Source organism: Phacochoerus africanus, chromosome 3 (assembly GCF_016906955.1).
Source record: "Phacochoerus africanus isolate WHEZ1 chromosome 3, ROS_Pafr_v1, whole genome shotgun sequence".
NCBI classification, from domain to species: domain Eukaryota; kingdom Metazoa; phylum Chordata; class Mammalia; order Artiodactyla; family Suidae; genus Phacochoerus; species Phacochoerus africanus.
In genome coordinates this window covers 195,964,648-195,990,683 of record NC_062546.1, presented here as the reverse complement: position 1 = coordinate 195,990,683, position 26,036 = coordinate 195,964,648, and the positions used below count along the sequence as shown (strand labels likewise).

Genomic DNA, 26,036 nt, shown 5'->3' with positions numbered 1-26,036 from the left:
TTTTTCCTGTGGGTATCCCCAAATTTTGCTGCCTCCTCAAACCCCTTATTAAATCAGTTACTCATAGAAGACAGCTGACTTCACCTCCATCTTCATGGAATGAAAGAGAGGTGACCATTCGTAAACATTTTCAAATTTATCTAGTTTTCCGCATCCTACAGCAGTGGTACTCAAACTTGAGTTTGTGTCAGAATCTGCTGGTGGGCTTCTTAGAAAGTAGTTTGCTGGACTACCACTCATAGCATTTCTGATTCAAGATGTCTGGGGTAGAGCTCAAGAATTTGAATTTCTGGGAGTTCCCGTTGTGGAGCAGTGGACACCAATCCAACTAGTATCCATGAGGATGCGGGTTCCATCCCTGGCCTCGCTCTGTGTGTTGGGGAATCGGGGTTGCTGTGGCTGTGGGGTAGGCCAGCAGCTGTAGCTCTGATTTGACCCCTTAGCCTGGGAACTTTCATATGCTGCAGATGTGGCCCTAAACCCCCTCCCCCCCCAAAAAAAAGAATTTGAATTTCTGGTAAGTTCTAGATGATGTTGCCATGCTGGCCCTGTGCCATCACAACCACTCAAATCTTAGTGTCTTCCCTCTTAGGCAATCGGGTGTTCCCCACACTGCTCAAGGCTCATCCTTTCGTATGTGCTGCCCGTGCCAGCGCCGTGACTGTCCTCCATCAGTCAGGGACTCCAGGCTGTGGGTGGTGCAAGAAGGTAGAGTCAACTTGAGATGACTCAAAAACCTGGAGGGGGATCTCAAACACATCTGAAGATTTGGGTGTTTTTTTTTTTCGATTTTTGTTTTTTGGTTTTTTTGGTCTCTCTAGGGCCGCACCTGTGGCATATGGAGGTTCCCAGGCCAGGGGTCGAATCAGAGCTACAGCTGCCAGCCTACACCACAGCCACAGCAATGCCAGATCTGAGCTGCGTCTGTGACCTACATAGCTCACGGCAACGCCAGATCCTTAATCCACTGAGCGAGGCCAGGGATCAAACCCGCAACCTCATGGTTCCTAGTCGGATTCATTTCCACTGCACCATGATGGGAAGTCCGGATTTGTGTTTTTAAGAAAAGGGTGCAATGCTGGGAGCCTTTGTGTACCATAGGGTTGGGGATGGGGTTCCAGGGAGAACCAAGGATTCAATGACCAGCTGAGCTTCAAAATCCCTCAGCTTATGGATAAGAAACACCTGCTATGAATGTGTATGCAGAGGGCTCTCCTCATCTCCTGGCTACTGGCTGCCCTCCCAGAGGCCTGCAGTTGGGCTGAGTGGTTCCAGAGTGTGTGTGTGAAGTGGGGAGGTGGCAGGGGTGGGGGTGGGGTGCATGTAGGTGTGTGTGGCTGGGAGAAAATGGGCTCTTGCTCATACCAGGAAACCTTGAGACCTCCACACTCGGAGGCCTCTACCCTCCCCGGAAACAAGGCTAATTTGACTGGCATCTCCAGCATCATCTGTCACTGACATTGCCAACGTCAAGCCTCAAGGGAAAAAAAAATCTAGGAAGTCAAAGCAAAGTTGCAACAAAACCCAGCAACTATGAACACTTAAGAAGGGAAGTGAAAAAAAGTGATGGATGCTACTCAAAGTTGAATGTAGATCTAGAAAAGCAAAAGAAGGAACTATGCCATGATAGAAGAAATAAGGAAGTGGAAACCATGAGTGAAAATACATGCAGTGTGGAGGAAAAAAAGTCCAAGAAATTTGTTTCATGCGAATGATGGATGCTGGGGAAAAAGAAGGAACACATGGAGATAAGATCAGAATCAATCAGTTACTAGAAGAAAATGTCTACGAGAGGAAGAAAAAAATTATTGGCAGAACATTGTAAATCAACGATAATAAAAAAGTTTAAAAAAATTTCAAATAGAACGGGCTTACAGAATGCCGGAGGATTAATGAAGGAGAGGATATACAATTTGCCATTTCTTGGTAGAATTTCCAAATGCAAGCATACAGAAAGGAGTTCCCCTCGTGGCTCAGTGGTAATGAACCTGACTAGCATCCATGAGGGTGGGTTCAATCCCTGGCCTCACTCGGTGGGTTGTGGATCCGAGCTGTGCTGTAGGTCACAGACATGGCTCAGATATGTCATTGCTGTGGCTGTGACATAGGCTGGCAGCTGTAACTCCAATTTGATGCCTAGCCTGGAACTTCCATATGCCACAGGTGCAGCCATGAAAAAAAAAAAAAAAGAATACAGAGAATATTTTTTACAAGATTCTTCACTGGGATTACAGGTTACACACAAAAGAATCAAATCAGCATTGAACTGCTCTTCTCTATCATGAAGCTAAACAACAGTGAAGAGTATTTTAGACTTGAAAAGTCTGGTAGTTAAAGGTTCATTTATATTTAAAGAAATGAAAGAAAGACGTTTTGTACGTTTAAGGATACAGAACTCCCAGAAATACATAGCACCATGTACCTTCTCTAAGGAAATTACATTACAAAGTATTCTCATCAAGTTGGAACTAAATCACAATGAAGACAGCCGTACAGGGGAAGATGGGGAAGACGATGAAGAAGGTTGAGCTGTGTTCTGTAAATGCAGGGGTGAACCTAAACAGATGATAGTAATGTGATCGTGAATACTAATTTAATGGTGGAGAAAAGTCTCTGACTTACCTACTGTATTCATTTTATTGATGCATAATGAATTATTAAAATGTAGTAGCTTGAGTCAACACCCTTTTTAGTAGTTTCCTAGGTCCAGGCATGGATTCATGGTCTGGAAGCCGAGGCTGGAATCAAGGTGTTGGCTGGGCTGAGCTCTCATCTGAGGCTTAAATGGGGAAGGATCAGCTTCCAGATCCTTGCAAGTTGCTGGCAGAATTTGTATCCTTGTGGCTGTAAAATTCTTGACAAGCTGCTATTTGAAAGCCAGCCATGGTAAGAGGGACCCTCTGCTGTGTCAAGTCTCTTACTTCAGGAGAGGCTTGAACCCTCTGAAATGTCTTACCTGGTTAGGTCAGGCCCACCTGAGTTTAACTCAGAGCTGTTTTAGACACTTTAATGGCATCCTCAACGTCTCTTGACTTTGGCCAAATGCTATGGGTTAGATACTCACTCTTAAGGAGAGGAAATAATACAAGCATGTGACTCATTTTTTTGGGGGGGAGCTCCCCCTGGAGTGTGTTGCCACATCTGTTCTTAAGGAAAAACTTCATTGACTAAACTAAAGCTTTATCTTATTTTAACCAAATCAACGAGTTGATGGATGTGGTTAGGATTGGAAGGTACACAAGCATGTTAAAGATCACATCCAAATGGGCAGGTAAAGTGATTATTTCATTTTGACATATTTATAGAGACATTTAAGTTTGGGTTTAAATAAGACCACTGAAGACAGGAATGCAAACCCTAGCAAAATAGAACTACATGATAGAACTTCTAAACTCAGAGTGATGGGCAGGTGGAAGGGGGGGTGGGGTAGAAGGGATTGATAGAGAAGCAGAAGGGGTTAATCTGTGACCACCAATCCAGAAGAAGAGTGAGTGAGGGGTGGAGAGAGGGCACAAGATCCTGGGCCTTTCTCTCCTCGGGGGATGGACCTGCTTTCCCTCGGGGAAGCGTTTTTCCCAACATATATTTATATGTAAGATGTCGGCAAAACTTAGGAAACTATCAGATGGGTGGACATCAGTTCTTAACTAACACTTACCTCTGGAGTTAAAAATTGGAGAGGTGGTGTGTTGGGGGGGGGGTGGGACTTTAACTTCTTATGTCACTTTTTTTAACTTCATATGTCACTTTTTTTTGGCTGCATCCACGGCATGTAGAAATTCCTGGACAAGGCATTGAACCCACACCCCACAGCACTGACCCAGCCAGAGTCTTGCAGTGGAAACGCTGGATCCTTAACTGCTCAGCCACCAGGGAACTCCCATATGTGCTTTTAAAGTGGTGATTTCTACTATTTTTTTTTTTAAAAAAAAACTTAAATAAATGAATGTAGCTTCCTAAAAAGAATGAGTAAAATAGGAAGTCGGGCAAATATAGCAAAGGACCTTTTGAAAAAGAGGGAACTTCTGCCACATGTTGAAACCCATGATAAGGCTACAATTGTCACTACATTCTCATGTTAAGGGTGCAAGAATGGACAGTTAACCCAAACGGAATAATGGCCCAGAAACCATTGTCTATAGTAATGTCTGACTCTTAATGAGGAATTGCTATGAATGGGAAGGAAATTCTTTTTTAATCATTGGTGCTAGAAAAATTGAGTTGCTAAACAGAGGAATAAAGAAATATTTTTACACTTCTAAATAAATTCCATATGATTTGGAAAAAAAAAAAAAGCAACTGACTCTTATTTGACTTTCCATCCTCCTCTACTCCCTTGCCCCTTTCTTCCTCTTTCTTTTACAGTCGTTTCCTTAGCATTGGTATAGACAACACCTCTCTTTTCTTAACCCTCTTCTGTTTGAATCTCATCAGTACCATTCTGCTGAATGGATCCAGTAGGGACCTAATTGAAGTCTGAAACCCCAAAGCCTTCAAAGCCTTCCTGCTAGCTTCCAACTCCACAGTCCCCACTGGGTCCCTCTCAAAACTCATCCCGCTTTAGCTTCCACAGCCCCCGCCACCCTCAGCCCTCCTAGCCTTTCTGGAATGAATCCTTGTCCTCTGGACACCGTGAATTCAGATGGTTCTCAGATTTTTCTTCTTGGCCCCTTTCTCTCTCCTCCTCTTTGCCCTCATCCAATCCCATGGCTGCATCCATGGTCAGAAAGGAGTTTGGGATGAGCAAACTGTTGCATTTAAAATGGATAAGCAATGAGACCCTACTACATAGCACCAGGAACTATATCCAGTCTCTTGGGATAGAACACGATGAAAGATAATATGAGAAAAAGAATGTATATTTGTGTATGCCCAGGTCACTTTGCTGTACAGAAGAAATTGACACAACATTGTAAATCAACTATTCTTCAATAAAAAAAGAAATGTTGATGTCCAAACAAATATGATTTCTCCTTCCCGAACTCTTTAAGCACTTTCTTTAAATTTCCTATAACAATTATGTAGTCAGCTATTTCTGGCTTGTAGTCAGAACCACTTTGTAGTCAGCTCTTTCTGGCTCCAGATTTTCCTTTCCCTGCCACTAAAGCTCGTACAACCACTCTGGAGAACAGTATGGAGGTACCCTAGAAATCTATACATAGAACTACCATATGGCCCAGCAATCCCACTCTTGGGCATATATCCAGACAAAACTTTCCTTGAAAAATACACATGCACTCGCATGTTCATTGCAGCTCTATTCGCAATAGCCAAGACACGGAAACAACCTAAATGTCCATTAGCAGACGATTGGATTCGGAAGAGGTGGTATATATACACAATGGAATACTACTCAGCCATAAAAAAGAACAAAATAAGGCCATTTGCAGCCACATGGATGGACCTAGAGACTCTCATCCTGAGTGAAGGAAGTCAGAAAGAGAAAGACAAATACCATATGCTATCACTTATATTTGGAATTTAATATACAGCACAAATGAACTTTTCCACAGAAAAGAAAATCATGGACTTGGAGAATATACTTGTAGTTGCCAAGGGGGAGGGGGAGGGAGTGGGGTGGATTGGGAGCTTGGGGTTAATAGATGCAAACTATTGCCTTTGGAATGGATTAGCAATGCGATCCTGCTGTGTAGCACTGGGAACTATGTCTAGTTACTTATGATGGAGCATGATAATGTGAGAAAATAGAATGTGTGCATGTATGTGTAACTGGGTCACCACGCTGTTCAGTAGAAAAAAAATATATTGGGGAAATAACAGTTAAAAATAAATAAATTAATTAAAAATTAAAAGTGAACTTAAAAAAATCTGAATGACAATGATGACGTAGGTTCTTTTATTTATTTATTTCTTATTTCTCAGCAGCTCTTGATGTGGTGGTTTGCACAGAGCAAATGCTCAGTAGCTCTCTATACTTATATTGAAACGGCTGCTTTAACACACTAATTAAATGAAGCAAACCAACTTGGACATTTTCCCAGTAAAGTGCCATTGTGGATCATGACATTATTGGAAGCAAAATGCAGAGAGGGACTCAGAGTGACCTCCCTTCAGACATGTTGAGTTGCTGATACTTCATTAAAACTAGTTCAGAGTTAATTCACAATGAGACATAAGACTTCGGTTAGTGTTCATCACCTCATGTTGCCAAAAATACAAGTTGCAGCCCCACGTTGGGTTAAATTGTATTTCTTCTTCTTTTTTTTTTTTTTGTCTTTTTGCCTTTTCTAGGGCCACACCTGCGGCATATGGAGGTTCCCAGGCTAGGGATCGAATCAGAGCTGTAGCTGCCAGCCTAGCCAGAGCCACAGCCATGTGGGATCGGAGCTGCGTCTGCAGCCTATACCACAGCTCATGGCAATGCCAGATCCTTAACCCACTGAGCAAGGGCAGGGATCAAACCCGCAACCTCATGGTTCCTAGTCGGATTCTTTAACCTCTGAGCCATGAAGGGAACTCCTTAAATTGTGTTTATAACAGAACAAATTTAATGTTCAACACTATACCCATTTGGAATCTTTAGTGACAAAAGTTAGAAAGAATTTTTTTTTTTTTTTTATGGCTGCATCTGCGACATATGGAAGTCCCTAGGCTAGGGGTCGAATAGGAGCTGTAGCTGCCAGCCTATGCCACCGATACAGCAATGCCAGATCCTTAACCCACTGAGTGAGGCCAGGGATTGAACTTGCATCCTCATGCACACTGTGTTGTGTTCTTAGTCTGCTGAGTTACAGTGGGAACTCCCAAATACTTCAGTTTTTAATTATGAAAATGATGTAGCAACAATAATAAAAATTTAGGAAAAAGGGAAAATTCCATAGCTCATAGCTTTACAGCTGAATATAAGAGCAATAATCATCTGTATTATTTCCATCCTTTTTCAATATCTGTTTTACCATTACTATTGATTATATATACAAGTTTGTATTGTCTTTCTCATAGTTAACATTATTTATATCTTATTTAGAAATTGTTAGCAAGTTTTACTTATTCTATTTTTTCCAACTCAATTTTATTATATTTATAGCTGTACAAGGATCATCACAACCCAATTTTACAGTATTTCCATCCCCAATATGTCTCCTTTGGAAACCATTAGTTTTTCAAAGTCTGTGAGTCAGTATCTCTTCTGCAAAGAATTTCATTTGTGTCCTTTTTTTAGATTCCACATATCAGTGATAAGCATGTAGCACTGGTATCTCACTGTTTGACTAACTTCACTTAGCATGATCATTTCTAGGTCCATCCATGTTGCTGCAAATGCCATTATTTCTTTCCTCTTTATGGCTGAATAATATTCCATTGTGATATGCACCACATCTTTATCCACTCCTCTGTCTTGGACGTTTAGGGTTGCTTCTGTGTCTTGGCTAGTATTGCAATGAACATTGGAGTGCATGTATCTTTTCTAGTCATTGTTTTTTCTGGTTGGATGCTGGGTCAAATGGTAGTTATATTTTTAGTTTTGGAGGAACCTCCATACTGTTTTCCCTAGTGGCTGTACCAATTTACATTCCTACCAACAGTCCAGTCTAATAGGGTTCCTTTTTCTCCACACCCTCTCCAGCACTTATTGTTTGTAGACTTTTGGATGATGGCCATTCCGGCTGGTATAATGTGGTTCCTTATAGTAGTTCTGATTTGCATCTCTCTAATAATGAGTGATGGTGAACATCTTTTCATGTGTTTTTTGGCCATCTGTATGTCTTCTTTGGAAAATTGTCTGTTTAGATCTTCTGCCTATTTTTGGATGGAGTTGTTTGGTTTTTTGGTATTGAGCTGCAGGAGGTGTTTATAAATTTTGGAGATTTAATCCCTTCTCAGTGGCTCCATTTCAAATATTTTCTCCCATTCTGTGAGTTGTGTTTTTGTTTTGTTTAGGGTTTCCTTTGCTGTACAGAAACTTTTAAGTTTAACTAAGCTCCATTTGTTTATTTTTGTTTTTATTTTCATTACTCTAGGAGGTAGATCTGAGAGGATATTGCTGTGGTTACTCATTCTATTTTAAATGGTTATGTAATGTTCCCATGGGTAATATTTATCCATTCCCTTGTTGTATCGGAGGTCATTCTGGAATGAACATCTTTAGTCATGCAATTTTCATATTTTCTGGATTTTTTGGGGGGATAGAGTCACAGAAATAATATCAGTGGGTTATGTGTTTGATCGTCTTGTACCTAATTGTTTATTTTTAAAGTCTACAGAAATTTATAATTGAAAAGATGAGGACTTTTTCTTTGTTGGCCAGATTTTGTTCCTCTGTGTAACCAGCAAACAAGAATTTCTGGGTATTCTGTGTACCTGGCCCTTCTCAAGTACTGCAATTGATAGAAAAATGGATGTCAGGATTTCTTCCTTCCTCAGGCTGTTATTTAACCAGAAGAGCAGAGTGACCCTGGCACACACAAGGAATAGTGAGGAGAAGGTTGTGGTGTCATTTGTAATTTCTAAAATAGGAAAAGTTGAGCTCTGTGAGGTTGAGATACTGGAAAAGTTTGCGTGAAGGAAATCAGTTTGACTAAAATAAGATGGTGTCTTCAAGTGAATATGAAGCTCAAAGAACACCTCAAGTGCATTTTCTTTACCTGGCTTAGTTTTCCTGGAGAAAGAAAGAAAAAATCATGACTTTACAGCTTTCAAAATATTAATCAGGGCCAAATTGTGATGACAACAGAGATTTATAATTGGGGCCCGACTCTGCATTTTTGCTCACTGGAATTCTAACATTCACTGCAATCAAGAGCCTTGGTGGACTAAAGCTCTTTTCAGAAACATTGCCTCTCGATCCCTTAATATGAAAAGTATGAATTTTTATTAGTTTTGACTGTATGACAGTTTATTTTTGCTTGAGACTAAACATAAGTTGCGTAATAGTGCGTGCTGCGCCCTTTGCCAATGGGCGATGTCTGTGTTATTCCCCAGACTTAGTTTGAAGCATGGACCTGGTTTTCCCTGACAAAATAGGGTGTTTGTGAGGCAGATTTGGAATGGCTTCTCACCCCTCTGGCAGTCCTACCTGTGTGTCTCAGAGCACCCAGTTGGTTGCCCCTCCTGGGAGGACAGGGTTCTGGTGGTACAGCCATCATTTCTCCCATGTGGGAAGGTATGGCCTCTGCTCAGAAGGGCCTCAGAGACTTGTGAGGGGTCAGAGGGAAGAACAGATGGGTTGCTTTAACACCACAAACACTGTGAGGATGGGAATCTCATCCTGCCCTCAGTACCCAGAGGTAGAGAAATGGAGTTCTGTCTTGGGAGAGTCAGGCCCAGCTTTCCAGAGAAAGAGCAGTTGGGTTGACTTTGGCATTGAGGATGTGCCAGGGAAGACCAGCTTGGGGGAGAGGGCGAAGGACATGGGACGCCCCACACTCAGTGTTGTGCCAGGGCCTGGAGCCCCTGGGGATGCAGACGGGTGGAGCCCGAGGGCCCTGAGGAGGAGGGCTTTTGTGGGGTGCAGCCTGGGCCCCTCAGTCACATTCATTACCGTCTCTTCTCTGCATCTAAGAGTTCTAGCTTAGAGTTCCATTCTCGTCCACAAGCTAACCACGTGACGTATATTTCTGACATAGGGATTAGCGAGGCTTAGCCTAGAGAAACATGAGTAAGCAAACCGCTCACAGGGGACTTTTAAGACCGTCTTGCTCCAAAGTCATCGTGTGGCTGTGAAGATTAGTTTCTGTCCGATCTTGCTCTCAAGGAATCTCAAGTGACTGAATATCTTATCTTCTGAAAAAAAGAAATAACAAAGGATAGCATTATTGTCAAAAGCCCTCCAAAAGATGGAAATTGCTTATTATCTTGGGTGTTTTCATCAAATCTATCTTATTGAAGGTTTCTAAGGTTAAGGTGCTTCAATATTTAGCCTAGAAGGTACTTTTCGGCCATATTTGAGGGATGTGGTAATTTGTGTGCGAATGTATTAGTTATGCTAACATTATAAGGTTAGACTGGCAAACGCATTGCTAGACTTCCCAGGAAAGATCATTCTTGATGGCTTTTACTTTAGGTCTAGTGGGATACTTTTTGGATTTCACAGACATCTCTGAACCTTGATTGTGGCTGTATTTCCCATTACAACTGAGACCCTTTTTTATCACCTGGTTCCAAATGGTCAGCCTCCTGGGAATTTGTAAATATGTAAATCCTTGTTTTTGGAAAAAGACTGTGAAGCAAAAAAAGATCTTTTTTGGAGTTCCCTTTGTGGCTCAGTGGTAACAAACCCGACCAGTATCCATGAGAACTTGGGTTTAATCCCTGGTCTTGCTCAGTGGGTTAAGGATCCAGCATTACCTTGATCTGTGATGTGGGTCACAGACGAGGCTCAGATGCCATGTTGCTGTGGGTGTGGCATAGGCTGGCAGCTGTAGCTCCGATTTGACCCCTAGCCTGGGAACTTTCGTATGCCACAGATGTAGCCCTAAAATGCAAAAAAAAAGTGGGGGGGAATCTTTTTCATTTGATTCCTTCTCTCTCTTTTTTTTTTAACATCCAATGTGAAAATTTTAAGAATTTATTAAAATAAATTAATATTTTAAAAATGATAATTTTATACTCAACCTAGTAAATGTGCACTTAAGTCATACCCAATGCAAAATGCATCATTCATTTCCATACTTATAGATGTAAAATACTTCCATTTAATTAGAACTACTTTATTCTCTTAACAATTGATACTCACTGTATTGTGAAGGATATCCATTTATTATGAAAGAAAATTCACATCAAATTTAATAGAAGTACATCTTTTGCATTATTTTAAGTTCAAACCTATTATTTAAAAAGAAAAAAAAAAAAAACCAGAAACAGTTTTACCTGAGTTGGTATTTAGTAAAGTAACACAGTTTGTAGATGAACCCTGTTTTTAGTAATGAAGAGTCTTGTGGGGATTATTTATCACCGGTAGATTGATTTTTCTAAAGTCTGTTTTTTCAAAGTTCTCATCTGTGAGCCTAAACAAAACTATTGCTTCTTTATCATGAACAAAGTCTTCTATTTTAAATTCTGCAGGCTTATGTAGGCAGCAGCTACTAAACAATTAGTAATTCCTTTTTTTTATTATTATTACTCAAATGAATTTATCAATCTGTAGTTGTATAATGATCATAACAACCCAGTTTCACAGGATTTCCATCCCACAGCCCGAGCACATCCCCCCACCCGCCTCATTTGATTCTTTCAAGTCAGCCTGTGCTCTTGTGAATCCATGGGAAAATGGAAATAGCGACTTCTGGGTGCAGAGGCCATGAGAGATGACCAGTTCAACAATATGACCAGCTTTACATAACAATGACCAGCTTTATGCTAATGCATACTTTAATATTTAAATTAGCTTGATCTTGAGTCCTGGGCTTGCCAAGGATGAGGAGATTCAGGGAGGTTCCATCTAGTGCCTGGAGACAGAAAGGGAGCCTAGGACCTGGCTTGGGGCGGGGAGCATTTCCTACCGGGTGTGAGGTGGTGGGGTTGGGATGGTGGTTGCAGGGAGAAAACTCAGGCCAAGATCTGAAAGGTGCTTTAGAAAAATATCTGGTAGAATATTGTTCATGGGTTGGATATGAGGGGCAAGGGATGAAAAGAATTGAAAAACCGTTCTTTCTAAAATGTTCCACCAGGCTCAAAAAAATCATCAGTGTGACTACAGATAGGTAGTTCTGCTTCTGTTTTTTCTTGCATTCCACCCCCCTGCTCCTTCGTCAGCCTTGCTTCTTAAGGCATTGAAAATTGAAAAAGAGATGAGAGGGAAAAAAAAAAAACCCAGCCAAGATAATTTCAGCAACAAAATGATGAGTCACTGGATGTGGTGGTCCTTGGTACAATAGGAGTGAAGTAAGGAAGTGGAAATTAAGTAAACACCACCCTGTTCTTTTTGCTTTATGCTTATTTTTTCTGGAGCCTGCCAGAAAAGGGTGAGCATATCATTATAGTCCTTCTTATGCAGAATGGGATTTATCTTCCTGTCCGAAGGGCGGAGGCATGAAAAAGAGAGATTAGTCAATCCATCCATCTTGGCACTGCAGTGAAGCAACACCAGAGATCCTACCTTTCAAACAGTATTGGATTTTTCGAGTTTTTTTTTTAAATAAAATCATAAAATAATATCTACTTATTGTGAAAAATGTCCAACAATATAGAAATTCATAATGTGACATTCCAAGTAATTCATTCTTCTCTCATCCCACTTCAGGCATTTGCCTACATGCATGCACATGTAGACTATTTTTTTTTTTTCCTACCAATGGGAACTGTTTTTGTTACAAAGACTTTTCTTGGTGCCTCTTTTTTGCTGAATGGGTGCTGAGCTCCATAGAATGTTGTCTCTTTCTGTGGCCAGGCTGAGCTCTGTCTCAGTGAACCACACCCAGGGCACAGATTCCCATGCAGGTTGCCAGCATCACATGCATCAGCTGCAAGTTGTCAGATCCCAGCTCCTTCCCCGCCAGCCTGGTGACCTTGCGTTTGGTTCTTTGTCTTAAAGTGTCCGTGTGAGGACCGTGTTAAAGCACAACGCACACAAAGGTCTGGAACATGGTAGGTGCCCAACACGTTCCCTTGAGCCTACGGTGAGCTGGCTGGCTCTTTGGGAATGAAGTCTAAGGTCAAAAGGTGCCTTCTCTCCCCTGCAGTTTTCCAAAGTACACCTGGGGCTCGTTTAAATATCCGACTCCAAATCTTCCCCTTCGGGATACTGTTTATTAATGATATTGGTATTTTACGTAGGCTCTCCGGCTATGTTCTGTTTCTTTTGGAGACTTAGAAAGCATTTGTCATGGGTGAATTTTATCGTTCAAAGTTTTAACTTTCTGTTGCCCAGGCTTTGGGGCATGTGGTCAGAAAAAGTGCATAAAAGACTTTATGGTAGGACCTATGAGTGGGAACTGAATTTGTTATTTTCTCATACGGTGTGTTTTTACAACAATCTAAAGCCAAGGGTGGGTATGCGAATACACACACATGTGTACACAAGCACGTGTACACACACCCACACACATGTGTACACATGCACGTGTGCACACACCCACACCCACACCCCCTCTCTGGGCATCAGCCTCCACACCTGTTCAAGGCTGTTCAGACACTTCCCTTTCAAAGGCCATGGGAGGTGGAGGTTCCTTAACGAGTCACCCCTTTTGTATCTGTTTCTGTGCAGGAATCCACTGCGAATCCTACAAGGACCCCTGTGCGAACATCAGCTGTCTGAACGGAGGCACCTGTGACAGTGAAGGCCTCAATGGCACGTGTGTCTGCGCCCCAGGGTTTACAGGCAAGTGACCTGGGAACGGAGTTGTCCGATTTATCACAAAATCCCTGAGATTGCAGTTGTTAAAAACTCCAGGAACCTCTATGCATACATTATTGCAAAATTGGAACGCCGTTGCAAAACGTAGTAGGCGTCGCTTGGATGACGATCTGTTTGAGGACAGTCTACTGTGCTGTCGTTAAATGAGGCTTTTCTGAGTTCAGCCTTCGGTGTGGAGACTGTCCGGGACTGCCGTTTGCCGTATGTGGGCAGACCGGTGGCTTTGACACATGAGCAATGAGCCATTGCACTGACACCTGAGAAGCTTTCAGGGCTAGTGGAGGCAAGAAAGAGAAAGGAAGGATCAAAGGTGTCAGCTATAGAAATTGCAATCAGCGACCACCTTTATTTTTTTAAGTGTATTTTTTATTAGAGTGTAGTTGATTTACGATGTAGTGGCAATTTCTACTGTACAGCATAGTGACCCAGTCATATATACATACGTGTACGAACATACGCACATTCTTTTTTCTCATATTATCTTCCATCATGCTCTATCCCAAGAGACTGGATAGAGTTCCCTGTGCTGTACAGCAGGACCTCCTTGGTTATCCATTCTAAATGTCATAGTTTGCATCTACTAACCCCAAATTCCCCATCCATCCTACTTCCTCTCCCCTCCCCTTTGGCAACCACTAGTCTGTTCTCTATGTCCAGGAGTCTATTTTTGTTTTGTAGGTAGGTTCATTTGGGCCGTATTTTAGATTCTACGTAATAAATGATATCTTACAGTACTGGTGTTTTTTCTTTCTGACTTACTTCACTTAGTATGAGAATCTCTAGTTGCATCCATGTGGCTGCAAATGGCATGATTTCATTCTTTTTTATGGCTGAGTAGTATTCCATTGTGTATATGTACCACATCTTCTTAATCCAGTCATCTGTTGATAGACATTTTGGTTGTTTCCATGTCTTGGCTATTGTGAATAGTGCTACACTGAACATAGTGGTGCATGTATCTTTTTCAATGAAAGTTTTATCCAGTTATTCCAAGGAGTGGGCTTGCTGGGTCATATGGTAGTTCTATATTTAGTTTTCTGAGGAACCTCCGTACTGTTCTCCATAGTGGTTGCACCAATTTACATTCCCACCAACGGTGGAGGAGGGTTTCCTTTTCTCCACACCTTCTCCAGCATTCGTTATTTGTAGACTTATTAATGATGGCCATTCTGACCAGTATGAGGTGTTACCTTATTGTAGTTTTGATTTGCATTTCTCTAATAATTAGTGATGGTAAGCATTTTTTTTTCATGTGCCTTCTAGCCATCTGTATGTCTTCTTTGGAGAAATGCCTATTTAGGCCTTCTGACCACCTTTATTTTTCCTGAAAGATGGAATAGTGACTGATTTTTTTTTTTTGTCTTTTTGCCATTTTTTGGGCCACTCCCATGGCATATGGAGGTTCCCAGGCTAGGGATCGAATCGGAGCTGTAGCCACTGGCCTACGCCAGAGCCAGAGCAACGCAGGATCTGAGCCACGTCTGTGACCTATACCACAGCTCACGGCAACGCCGGATCGTTAACCCACTGAGCAAGGGCAAGGATCGAACCCGCAACCTCATGGTTCCTAGTCGGATTCGTTAACCACTGGGCCACGATGGGAACTCCGTGACTGAATTTTGAATGATGGCAAGGTGGTGGTGGTGGGAAATCAAGGAGAGCTACTCTAGGTTCAAGGCTGGATTATTAGGGAAGGTAAGGATGTGGAGGGGGAGAGGGGAACGGGAGAGAGCTACCTGATGGCAAAGCAGGTGGGGAGGACAGGGCTGGGTACAAGAGGAGCCTCAGTGGCCCCTGGACTCTGAGTGGGAAGAGTCCTTTCTAGACTAGGGGGTCCAGATTAACAAGGGCTCCTTCTAAGTCACCCCAAGGTTTCAGGAGTTTGTGAATCTCCCAGAACAGATGTGAAGTGTTGTATGTATGTATTTAGGCTGAGAGAAGGCTCTCAAATCTTCATCAGATTCTCAAAAGAAATTATGAACCATTTGGGTATAAGAGGTTCCATCCTTTGCTTTGCCAGCTGAACGCAGGAGTCTGGAGACGTAGAGCTTAGGTCAGATCTCTGTTTTCAGCACTTGCTCAACTAACAGAAGCATCCAAGTTACTCTGGTTTACAGGTTGGGGAAGGTTGGCATATAAGGTGCGGTAGAAGGTGGGCACTGCAGGAAGACATGTGCTCTTGGCTGGAGAAGACCTGGCTTGCTCACCTCTCCCCGCTAAGCCAATTCCCTTCACTCCAGAGAATTTCACAGAGCCTGGGCCCCAGGTCCATCCCTGAGGAGCCCCATTTGTGCTTCTGGGGAAGATGTGGGAGAAGCAGCTTCTGATCTTCTTTCTATTTATCTGTGTCATATCCTGGGTTTTCCTTTTGGCTTTTCCAGGGGCTGGGGAGTGGGCTCACTCCAGAAATTGATTTGCAGATGGTTTTTTTTCTCTGACTGGTTTATAACACACAGACGTTTATTCTCATCAATAGACGCGAAAGACAAAAAAAATAAAAATGTATGTATTTCATCAAAAGACAAAAGACAAAAAAATAAAAATGTATGTATTTCATAAATGTGTTTTCATATTAAGAAATATGCTTCTGTTTTATCATTTTTATTGGCTGCCCTTTCATCCATTTGTATGGTACATCGTGATTTTTTTTTTGTCTTTTTAGGGCTGCACCCATGGCATATGGGTGCAATTAGACCCCCCAGGCTAGGGGTCTAATTGGAGGTGTAGCTGCTGGCCTACGCCAGAGCCACAGCAATGCCAGATCCGAGCCGCATCTGCAACCTACACCACAGCTCACCTCAACACCGGATCCTTAACCCACTGAGCGAGGCCAGGGATCAACCTGCAACCTCATGGTTCCTAGTCAGATTTGTTTCTGCTGCGCCACGACGGGAACTCCATGATTTCTTTTTAACCCATCCTCAAGTCAGCTTTTGGAAAGTTGGGAACCTTTTCCTATTATAAACATTTGCACTGAATATTTTTTGCATGTGGATCTTTATGAACTTGTATGATTATTTGTTTGAGCTAATTTCCTAGGAATGGAGTCCCAGGGTCCAGGAGAATACGTATTTATTTCCATACTGCTTTCCAGGAAGAATTCTTGTACCAGTATTCACTCCAGCCAGAGTGTACAGGAGCTTTTATTTCCTTGTCTTCACACAAATACTGAGAATTGTCATTCTGGTTGCTCCAAAGGCTATTTAAATGTTGTTTTAATCTGTAAATCTTTTATTACCAGTGAGATTGAAAACTTTTAAAATATATTTATAGTCATTTGCATATTTTTCTTGAACTCTCTATTCCTATCCTTGGCTTGCTTTTCTATTAGATCATTCATGTATTAATCTTCATTCTTGATTTTAAATAGTCTTTTGTATTAAGTATATTACATTTGATCTATTATAGGTAGCCTTTTAAATGTATATAAAGTATTTTTTCTTATATATCATTTTAATTTTATATGGTTACATCTTTTTTTTTTTTGGTCTATTTTTTAGGTCCACACCCTTGGCATATGGAGGTTCCCAGGCTCGGGGTTGAATAGGAGCTGCAGCTGCTGGCCTATGCCACAACCACAGCAACACCAGATCTGAGCCATGTCTGCAACCCACACAACAGCTCATGGCAATGCCAGATCCTTAACCCACTGAGCAAGGCCAGGGATCAAACCTGCATCCTCATGGATGCTTATCAGATTCATTTCCACTGAGCCACGATGGGAACTCCTATCATTACATCGTAATATTTTTTTTCTTTTAGTCTTTTTTAGGGCTGCACCCATGGCATATGGAGGTTCCCAGGCTAGGGCTCGAATCAGAGGCATAGCTGCTGGCCTACACCACAGCCATAGCCACAGCCACACTGGATCCAAGCTGTGTCTTCGCCCTACACCACATCTCATGGCAACACCGGATCCTTAACCCACTGAGCAGGGTCAGGGATCAAACCCACATCCTCATGGATACTAGTCGAGTTCATTAACCACTGAGCCACGACCGGAACTCCCATCTTAATATCTTCTTTTGATTTCTTGTTGTGTGCTTGAAAGAGCCTGTATGTATGAAGATTTTATAAATATCCTCATATGCTAATTATATACGAGTTACTGTTGTGCAAACAAACTCTTTAATGCCTTTGAAACTTTGGAGGTGTTCCCGTCGTGGCGCGGTGGTTAACGAATCCGACCGGGAACCATGAGGTTGCGGGTTCGGTCCCTGGCCTTGCTCAGTGGGTTAACGATCCGGCGTTGCCATGAGCTGTGGTGTAGGTCGCAGACGCGGCTCGGATCCCGCGTTGCTGTGGCTCTGGCGTAGGCCGGTGGCTACAGCTCCGATTCGACCCCTAGCCTGGGAACCTCCATATGCCGCGGGAGCGGCCCAAGGAATAGCAACAACAACAACAACAACAAAAGACAAAAAAAAAAAAAAGAAATTTATCTTGGTATCTTTCGGGAGATAAAATACAATCTTTTTTTGCTTAATCAATATTTTTTATTAAGATTTAGTTGATTTATAGTTTAAAGTTTAGTTGTGCCAATTTGTGCTGTATAGCAAAGTGACTCAGTCATACATGTGTATACATTCCCTTTCTCATATTATTTTCCTTAACTGTCTATCCCAAGAGACTGGATAGAGTTCCCTGTGCTATACAGTAGGACCTCGTTGCTTATCCATTCTAAATGTCGTAGTTTGCATCTACCAAATCCAAACTCCCCACCCAACCCACTCCCTCTCCCCTCCCCCTTGGCAACCACAGGTCTGTTCTCTATGTCTGTGAGTCTTGTTTCTGTTTTGTAGGTAGGTTCAGTTGGGCCATATTTGAGATTCCGCATATAAGTGAGATCATATGGTGAAATGCAATCTTTTCTCTAGAATATTTAAAAAATCTTCACTGCGTACTCAGCGTTCATCCTTGCATGTCCCTCAAAGACATGAAGTTGTTCTGAATGGAAACCGAGGCATCATTTTGATGCCCTCCTTCCCTCCTCCCTTATCTACATTCAAGCACCATGAAGTCCAAGAACCGCTAGATCCTTTCCCTTCTTCCTAGAGCCGACACCAGGCTGCCTGCTCCTCCACCTGCACTAGTGCTGGGCTCTCCCCACCCCATCCCCCTTCACCCCAAACATTCTGCACACTGAGGAGACCTTTTGAATGAAAATCAAATCTTGTCTTTCCCTACTTAAAATCACCTACTGGCGTTCCATTATAACTTGAAGAAGAAGATCCAAACCCTTAACTTGATCAAGACCTGGGAGGTCTGGCCCCGTTCAGTCTCTCCAGACTTGTCCTGAGCATCCCCCCCACCCCACCTCCTTGATTCCTGAACACCCATGTCAGGCTCTTCTTGGCGATGTTCTTCCCCCCACCTCCTTCCCCAACCCTCTCTGCTTCCCGCGCCCTCCAGATCCACACTCTGGCTGGAAAGTCCATCCCTGGGTGTTTCTTCATGGTACTCACCACAATCACAGAAAGCAGTAGGACTCTTCCAATGAAGTAGGTTCCAACCTCACTCTAACTGACCTTAGAAAACAACCAATGCCTGTGTCTATTCAACCCTGGTAATTTTTCAACCTTGGGACCATGGAATATTCCCTAAAGTTGTTATGGAGAGTTGTTCTATTAATGTGTTTTACAAAACACGGGTCCCATGAGATGCTCCGTGGAAGAAATCCTTTGTGGCCAAGAGAAACTGGGGACACGGTACTTACCACGGAGGGATTCATCAAGGATGCCCACATATGAGAGGCTCTGACAGTCAAGAATCTTATTTGCCTTTATTTCTCAAATTTATTTAATCATAGAACTTTTTTTCCCTCCTTAAAAAAGACCCTATTCTGAGAACTAGCTTTCTGTGGGAGGGGCTGTTAAAATGTGGGCTATCACCGTGCAGGGAATACTGGTGCCTCTACCCTTTGAGTTGCTACTGTGGAATTAAACACTTTTTTAAATTAAATCTGAGGTTTAGCAAAACTTATTCTTGGCCAGCTATTAAATGCTCAAAACTCCCTAATTGACTGAGTGGAGTGAATTAGGCAACTCATTGTTATCTAATTAGACACTCAGTCTACTGTCACACCTACCTTATGATAATGGCCTTTGTATGGGTCAAGGCACTTCAACTCTCAGGCCAGCAAGTTAACTCTGGGAGATGGTATGTGGGGCGTTCTGCCCTATCTTAATGAACTTGAGCTTCTTCTTAAAGTATGCTTCTGTCCTCTCACCTCTGCGTGCCTCCTTCACAGCTCTCTCCCTAGGACCTGGGAGCTTTAGAAGAAAATTATTGAAATATATTTGACTTACAAATGTCATGTTAATTTCTATTGTACAGCAAAATGATTCAGTTATACATATATGTATTCTTTTTTTATGTTCTTTTCCGTTATGGCTTATCCCAGGATACTGACTATAGTTCCCTGTGCTATAGAGTAGGACCTCGTTGTTTATCCATCTTCTGTGTAATAGTCGGCATCCGCCAGTCCCGATGTCCCAATCCTTGCTTCCACCAGCAGCCCTCCCTGCTGGCAACCACAAGACTGTTCTCTGTGTCCGAGTCTGTTTCTGTTTTGTAGATATGTTCATTTTGGTTATATTTTAGATCCCATATGTAAGTGACATGATATGGTGTTTGTCATTTTTCAGTTTTTAACTCATCTGCTGTCCAGTCTTGTCTCTGAGGTTTTCTAATTCCCCTGCTGGAAGTATTTGGCTCAGGACCAGTAGATGGAAAGAAAGGACACCCTCATGCAGCACGAATTCTCTAGGACCTGCTGTTTCTATCTGAAACCTTAGACTGGAGATAACTGTCCTCCAGTAGGGAAGCCCAAAGCTCTTTCAGGTCCATTGCCATTGCCACTAAGGAGTAATCCACATGGGACGCCGGTGACCCATTGCTTTCTCACCCTAGCAGAAAATCTGTGTGCATTATTACAAGTCAAATAATGTTATTATATTTCCCTCTGTTTTCTAACTCCACTGCTTTTCAGTATTTGTCCTTCAGTTCACAAGAGTATTCTACGATTTCCAGGTCATTTTCATGGGCAAATGCCATCAGTGTTTTATTCTCATTGAGATTTTAATTTGCATTTCTTTGATGTTGAGCATCTGTCATGTAATTGTTGACCATTCATATGTCTTACCTTGTGAAGTGTCTTTTGAAATCTTTTACCCATTTTAAACAAATTGGAATTTTGCCATATTAGTGAGTTGTAAGAGTTATCTACACATTCTAGATATACCTCCTTTGCCACATAAACATTTTGCTCATCATTCATTCTTATTTCCCCCAGAAGGATATCCATGCATTCTTAGTGGTATTTTTGTGCGGAGCAAGCATTTTTATTGTTGGCGATCTCTAAATTATCAGTTTTTTTTCTTTTTTGGTTTGTTCTCTCTTTGCCTACCTTACACCGATGACATTTTATCCAATGTTTTCTTCTAGAATTTTCAAAAATAGGTTTTGCTTTTAGGTTTAGGTTTTCGGTTAATTTTTCTGTGCATGGTATGACCTAAGGATGGAAGTTTATGTTTTCCGCATGTGAATATCCAGTTATTCGAGTATCTTAGCTAATGGAATTCATTAGCACAGCTTTTTAAAGGAATAATTGACTATAATGTCTCTTTTTTCCCTTTGGTTGTTTTTTTTTTTTTTTTTAAAGCACAGTTTTTATTTTGAGAAAATTGGAGCTTCAAACTTCATAAGCCATTTAAGAAACGATACAGAGGGATCTAGTGAACCCTTTAGCCATTTGCCTCCAGTGATGACACGTTGTACAGCTCTAGTGCACAGCCACATCCAGGATATTGACATTGATTCAGTCAAGATACGGAACATTTTCCTCCTGAGGATTTCTCCTGCTGCCCTTTTATAACCACACCCATTTCTCTTCTGCCACAGAAAGCTTTCCTTAGTCCCTGGAAACCACTGTTCTGCATTTATATAGTTTTGGTATTTCAAGAATGTTTTATAAAAGGAATCATGTAGCATGTAGCCTTTTGGATTTTTTTTTTTTTTTCTTTTTCACACAGCATAAATCTCAGGAGATTCATCCAGATCACTGCTTGTATCAAGTTTCTCCCTTTTTATTGTTGAGCAGCATTCCATGGTATGAATATACCACAGTTTGTTTAACTATTCAGCTGTTGAATGAAATCTGGGTGGTTTCCAATTTTGAGCTATTATGAATAAAGCTGCTGTAAACTCTCATTTACAGGTTTTTGTGTGAATATAAGTTTTCATTTTCTTCTGGAACGGTTGCCCAGAAGTTCAAGTGCTGGGTCATATGGAAGTTGCATGTTTCATTTTCAAAAAAAATGCCAAAAGGTTAAGAATGGCTTAACCATTTTTCCTTCCCATCAACATGTAGAGTGATCTAGTTTCTCTCCATCCTTGGCAGCATTTAGTATTATCTTCATTTTTAATTTTAGCCATTTTTATATGTGTTTCATGATAATTTGTGGTTTTAATTTGAGTTTCCCTAATGAAAAATGATGTTGCCCCTCTTTTCATGTGATTATTTGACATCTGTACATCCTCTTTGGCGAAATGTTTGTTCGTGTCTTTTGTCCATTTTCTGGTCAGGTCACATCGTATCAAGCCTCCATACCATCAGTGTGATTTCGGACCTTAGACGGTGACCTTGGTCACCTGAGGTCGTGTTTGTCAGGTTTTTCTCTGTGATGCTGCTCTTTCCCCCTCTTGAAACACTTTGGTTTTTGAAAGGAGGTTACTGTGTGTGGACCACACTTAAGGAATGGGGAGTTATTTGAGGGTAGAGTAGCTACAGAAAGGATGTGAAATTTCGCTATAGGAGAGATTTGTCTGTTTCCCCACAGTTTTTTATTGCATCATTTATTTCAATCATGTGGACTCACAGATACTTATTTTGAGTTACATCATCCAAACCATTGAATTGATTTTGTTGCTCAAAATGTCCCAATTTGGACATCGAGTGTTCTTTCATTTGGCTCCGATGTCCCTTTGACATACCCCAGTGTCGTGCTGTTGTTGGTGGGGTGTGTATGTGGGTGTGTGAACACTTGTATGCTTTCTGGCACTCTCAGATGCTGCAGTCTGATCTTGTATATTTCCTGCTACAGTCTTAGAATCAGCCATTTCTCTGAGGAGCCCAGATTCCTTTTTTGGAGAATGGTACTCGAAACTAAGACCTGTGTACCCACTATACGCATTGTTCCTGGGATGTCTTTGCTTCTAGGTCCCCTTAGCTGACATCACAATGGGATGTGTGTGTAAATTAACCTGTGCATGTACCCATATCTATAAATATGGCCCGTTTGTAATTATCTCTATCTAAATTAAACTAAACATGAATTTATACCGATTTCTCCCATTCTAATCCAGTACTCCCTGCATCATTCTAACCTTCTCCCTTTGTTTATCTGTAGATTCCCACACCAACAGCAAGATTCCTGGATCCTACCATCCAAGCTCCATTTACTTGTTTAATTCCTGTGTGATGTAAAGCAGTATCAGAATTCTTAACTTGTATCTTTGTGGGAAACAACTTTGTAAACTAGAGTGCAGTGCTTATGTATAGCTCCTTCTGCCTTTAGTCCCACCAGCTCTACTCATTTCCAAAGATACTTAGGTTGGCACTGCCCCTTACCCCTCAGTGAGGGTGTTTCATAGATTTATAATTACAGTAGGTTTTTTTTCCATAGTTTGCCTTCTTTCCTGGGCTCTTTCAACTAGGCAGTTTGTTTTTGTATTTCCTATGGAAGTACAATTTCTCAAGCACCACTCGTTATTAAAAAGCTTGTGTTTTCCTCATCGAATTGCTTTTGTGAGAGAAAGGGAGCTTAAGTCCTTCTATTCTGCCATCGTAATCCCCTCCCACCTGAATTGCTTTTGAATGTTTATCAGTACTCAGTTGATCATATTTGTATGGGTTTGGTTTGGATTTTCCATTCTTTTTCTTTGTTCTATGTGTCTGTTCCTCTGCCAGTACAACTCAGTCTTGATTACTATAGATATGTAATAAACTATTGAAACCAGGCAGAGTGATTCCCCTCAATTACTCTCTTTTGTTCTAAACCATTTGACCTGTACTAATTTATTTGCCTTTTTTTTTGTCTTTTTTGCTATTTCTTGGGCCACTCCCTCGGCATATGGAGGTTCCCAGGCTAGGGGTCCAGTCGGAGCTGTAGCCACCGGCCTACGCCAGAGCCACAGCAACGCGGGATCCGAGCCGCGTCTGCAACCTACACCACAGCTCACGGCAATGCCGGCTCCTTAACCCACTGAGCAAGGGCAGGGACCGAACCCACAACCTCATGGTTCCTAGTTGGATTCATTAACCACTGCGCCACGACGGGAACTCCCTATTTGCTTTTTAATACAAATATTAGGATGATCTTATCTATCTCTGCAAAAGACTTTGATACAGTGTTGATAGGACTTGTGTTAAACCTGTGTCTTAATTTGGAAAGAATTGATATCTTTACTATTTGGAGTCCTCCAATCCATGAACATAGTATGCCATTCCATTTATTTAGATTTTCTTTGATTTCTTTCATCAGCATTTTGTAGTTTTCAGCATGCAACTCCTATCCATGTACAACTAAATCTCTCTTTTCTGAGTGATTATAAATAGAATTGTAGTTTGCCGTGCACATGTTCACTGCTAGTTTGTAGATATACAATTGATTTTTTGTATATTTACTTTGTATCCTGTGACTTTTCAGAGAAATAGTTCTTTGTTTCATTGACTTTCTGTATTGTTTTTCTTTCTTCAATTTCATCGACTTCTACTTTTACCTCTATTATTGATTTTCATCTACTAGTTTTGGGTTTACTTTGCTCTCCTCCTTCTAGGTTCTTTAGCTGTGACCTTATATGATTGATTTGAGGCTTTTCCTCATTTCTAATATGTGCATTTAGTACTATAAATTCTCCTCTCCATAGCGTTCCTACGGCAGTGTCCCATAAATTTTATGTTGTATTTTCATTCAATGTGAAGGTTTTTGTTTGTTTGTTTGTTTGTTTGTTTTTGTTTGTTTGTTTTTTTAGGTTCGTTTAGATTATCTTTTTGGTCCATGGATTACTTATAGGTGTGTTATATAGTGAGGGCCTTTTTTAATGCACCTTCTGGCATTTCTGGGTTGCTGGCTTCTCCAGCACATAGTCTGAAACATGTGAGGCTGAAAGAAAACACCATCATGTTGTCTCTTGGGTCCTGAGGTGCTTTGCCAGACTGTCTCCTTTCAGTCTCTCCATATATATATGTATAATATCCAGAGTTTATACTTGTTCTTAGTGCAAGGAGTAGGAAAAATACATATGTTCCATATTTTTGGAAACAGAAGTCACTCTCTGGTTGATTTTGGAATTTTTCCTTTATTCCTGCCTTTTAGCAAATTGATTGTGATGTGCTATAGGGTGATTTTTGTTGCTTTTTATTTTGGCTGTGATTTGTTTTACTTCTTGAATCTGTGGTTTTATAATTTTCATCAAATTTGGAAAATTTTTAGCCAAATATTTTATGCATTGCCCCCCTTTCTAGGGCTCTAGTTACGTGTATGTTAGACTCAGAATTGTTCAACAGGTCACTGAATCTCTGTTCAGTTAATAATATTATTTTCCCCTTGAGCTGTCTAGCTTCTATTGCTCTGTTTTCAAGTTTACTAATCTTTTATTCAGAAACATCTAATCTACTGTTTACAACCACTCAGTATTGTTTTATTTGTTTTTAATTTCATAAAATGTTTTTCATATTTAGATGTTCTATTCAGTTTTTTTTTTAATCTTCTAATTCTAACTTCATTTCCCCCATGTTTTTCCTTCACATTTTGAGTACATTTCTTGTTTACTCACCATCATCTGTTATTTCTGGGTCTCTGTCTTTTCCTTCTGGTTATGGGTCCCATGTTCCTGCTTTTTTTGCACATCTGATATTTTTTGTTTGAATGCTGGACATTGTGAGTTAAGTTGTTGAGTGACTGGGTTTCTTTGAAAAGTGCTGGCCTTTTTTTATGGCGTGTAGATAGATTACTTGCTGACCTGATTGATCCTTTCAAGGTTAGTTTTTACATTTTGGAGGTCTCTAGTAGCCTTTACTCTAGAGAGAGTTATGTCCTATTTATTACTAGGTGTGGCTTTTCATTCCTGATTGCACTGGGTGGCCAGTGAAATGTCTGCATTCCGATTTGCGAGCGTTTGCGTACTTCCCAGTCCTCTGTGAGCTTTGGGAACTGTCCATCTTTCATCCTGTTTGCCAGGACTATGGAGTTCCAACTTACTCATGCACAAGTACTCAGCAGCAAGCTCAAGGGATGCAGCATATTGCTAAAGCTCCTTTTCTGAGTGCCTCTCTCTTCTGTGGTGGTCTGTCTTACAAAGTACAGCTATGTTGGCCTCCACAAATTCCAGTTGTTCCCCTCGGTTTGGTGAAACCATTGTGCTCTAAATTGGTTTCAGGCAGAAAGCCAGGATGATCATGATACTCAGCTGTTTTGTTTCTCTCCTCCCGGCAGTTATAGTCATGCACCACCTGTTGTCTAATGCCCTAAAATGTTTTTTCAAATATACATTTTGTCCACTTGTTTAATTTTTTACAGTGAGAAGCCAAGACCGTTTCCATCATGGTAGAATTTCCAAGTGATTCTTTAGACTCTTTTCATCTGGAATAAAATACTTGCAAAGTATGAAGGGATTATAGTTAAACCACCCATTTCAGTGCCTGGCATATAATTGGCTTAGA

The 26,036-nt window shown here is 41.3% G+C and overlaps 1 protein-coding gene across 1 annotated transcript in view; it reads left to right on the top strand.

Annotated features, from left to right (window-relative positions):
• The window catches only part of DNER (delta/notch like EGF repeat containing), a 344,618-nt gene that overhangs the window by 297,109 nt on the left and 21,473 nt on the right, over nt 1–26,036 (top strand). The window contains exon 10 of the mRNA XM_047773688.1: nt 13,166–13,279. Coding sequence (XP_047629644.1) covers nt 13,166–13,279 — 114 coding nt within the window. The remainder of the gene's footprint in view (nt 1–13,165; nt 13,280–26,036) is intronic.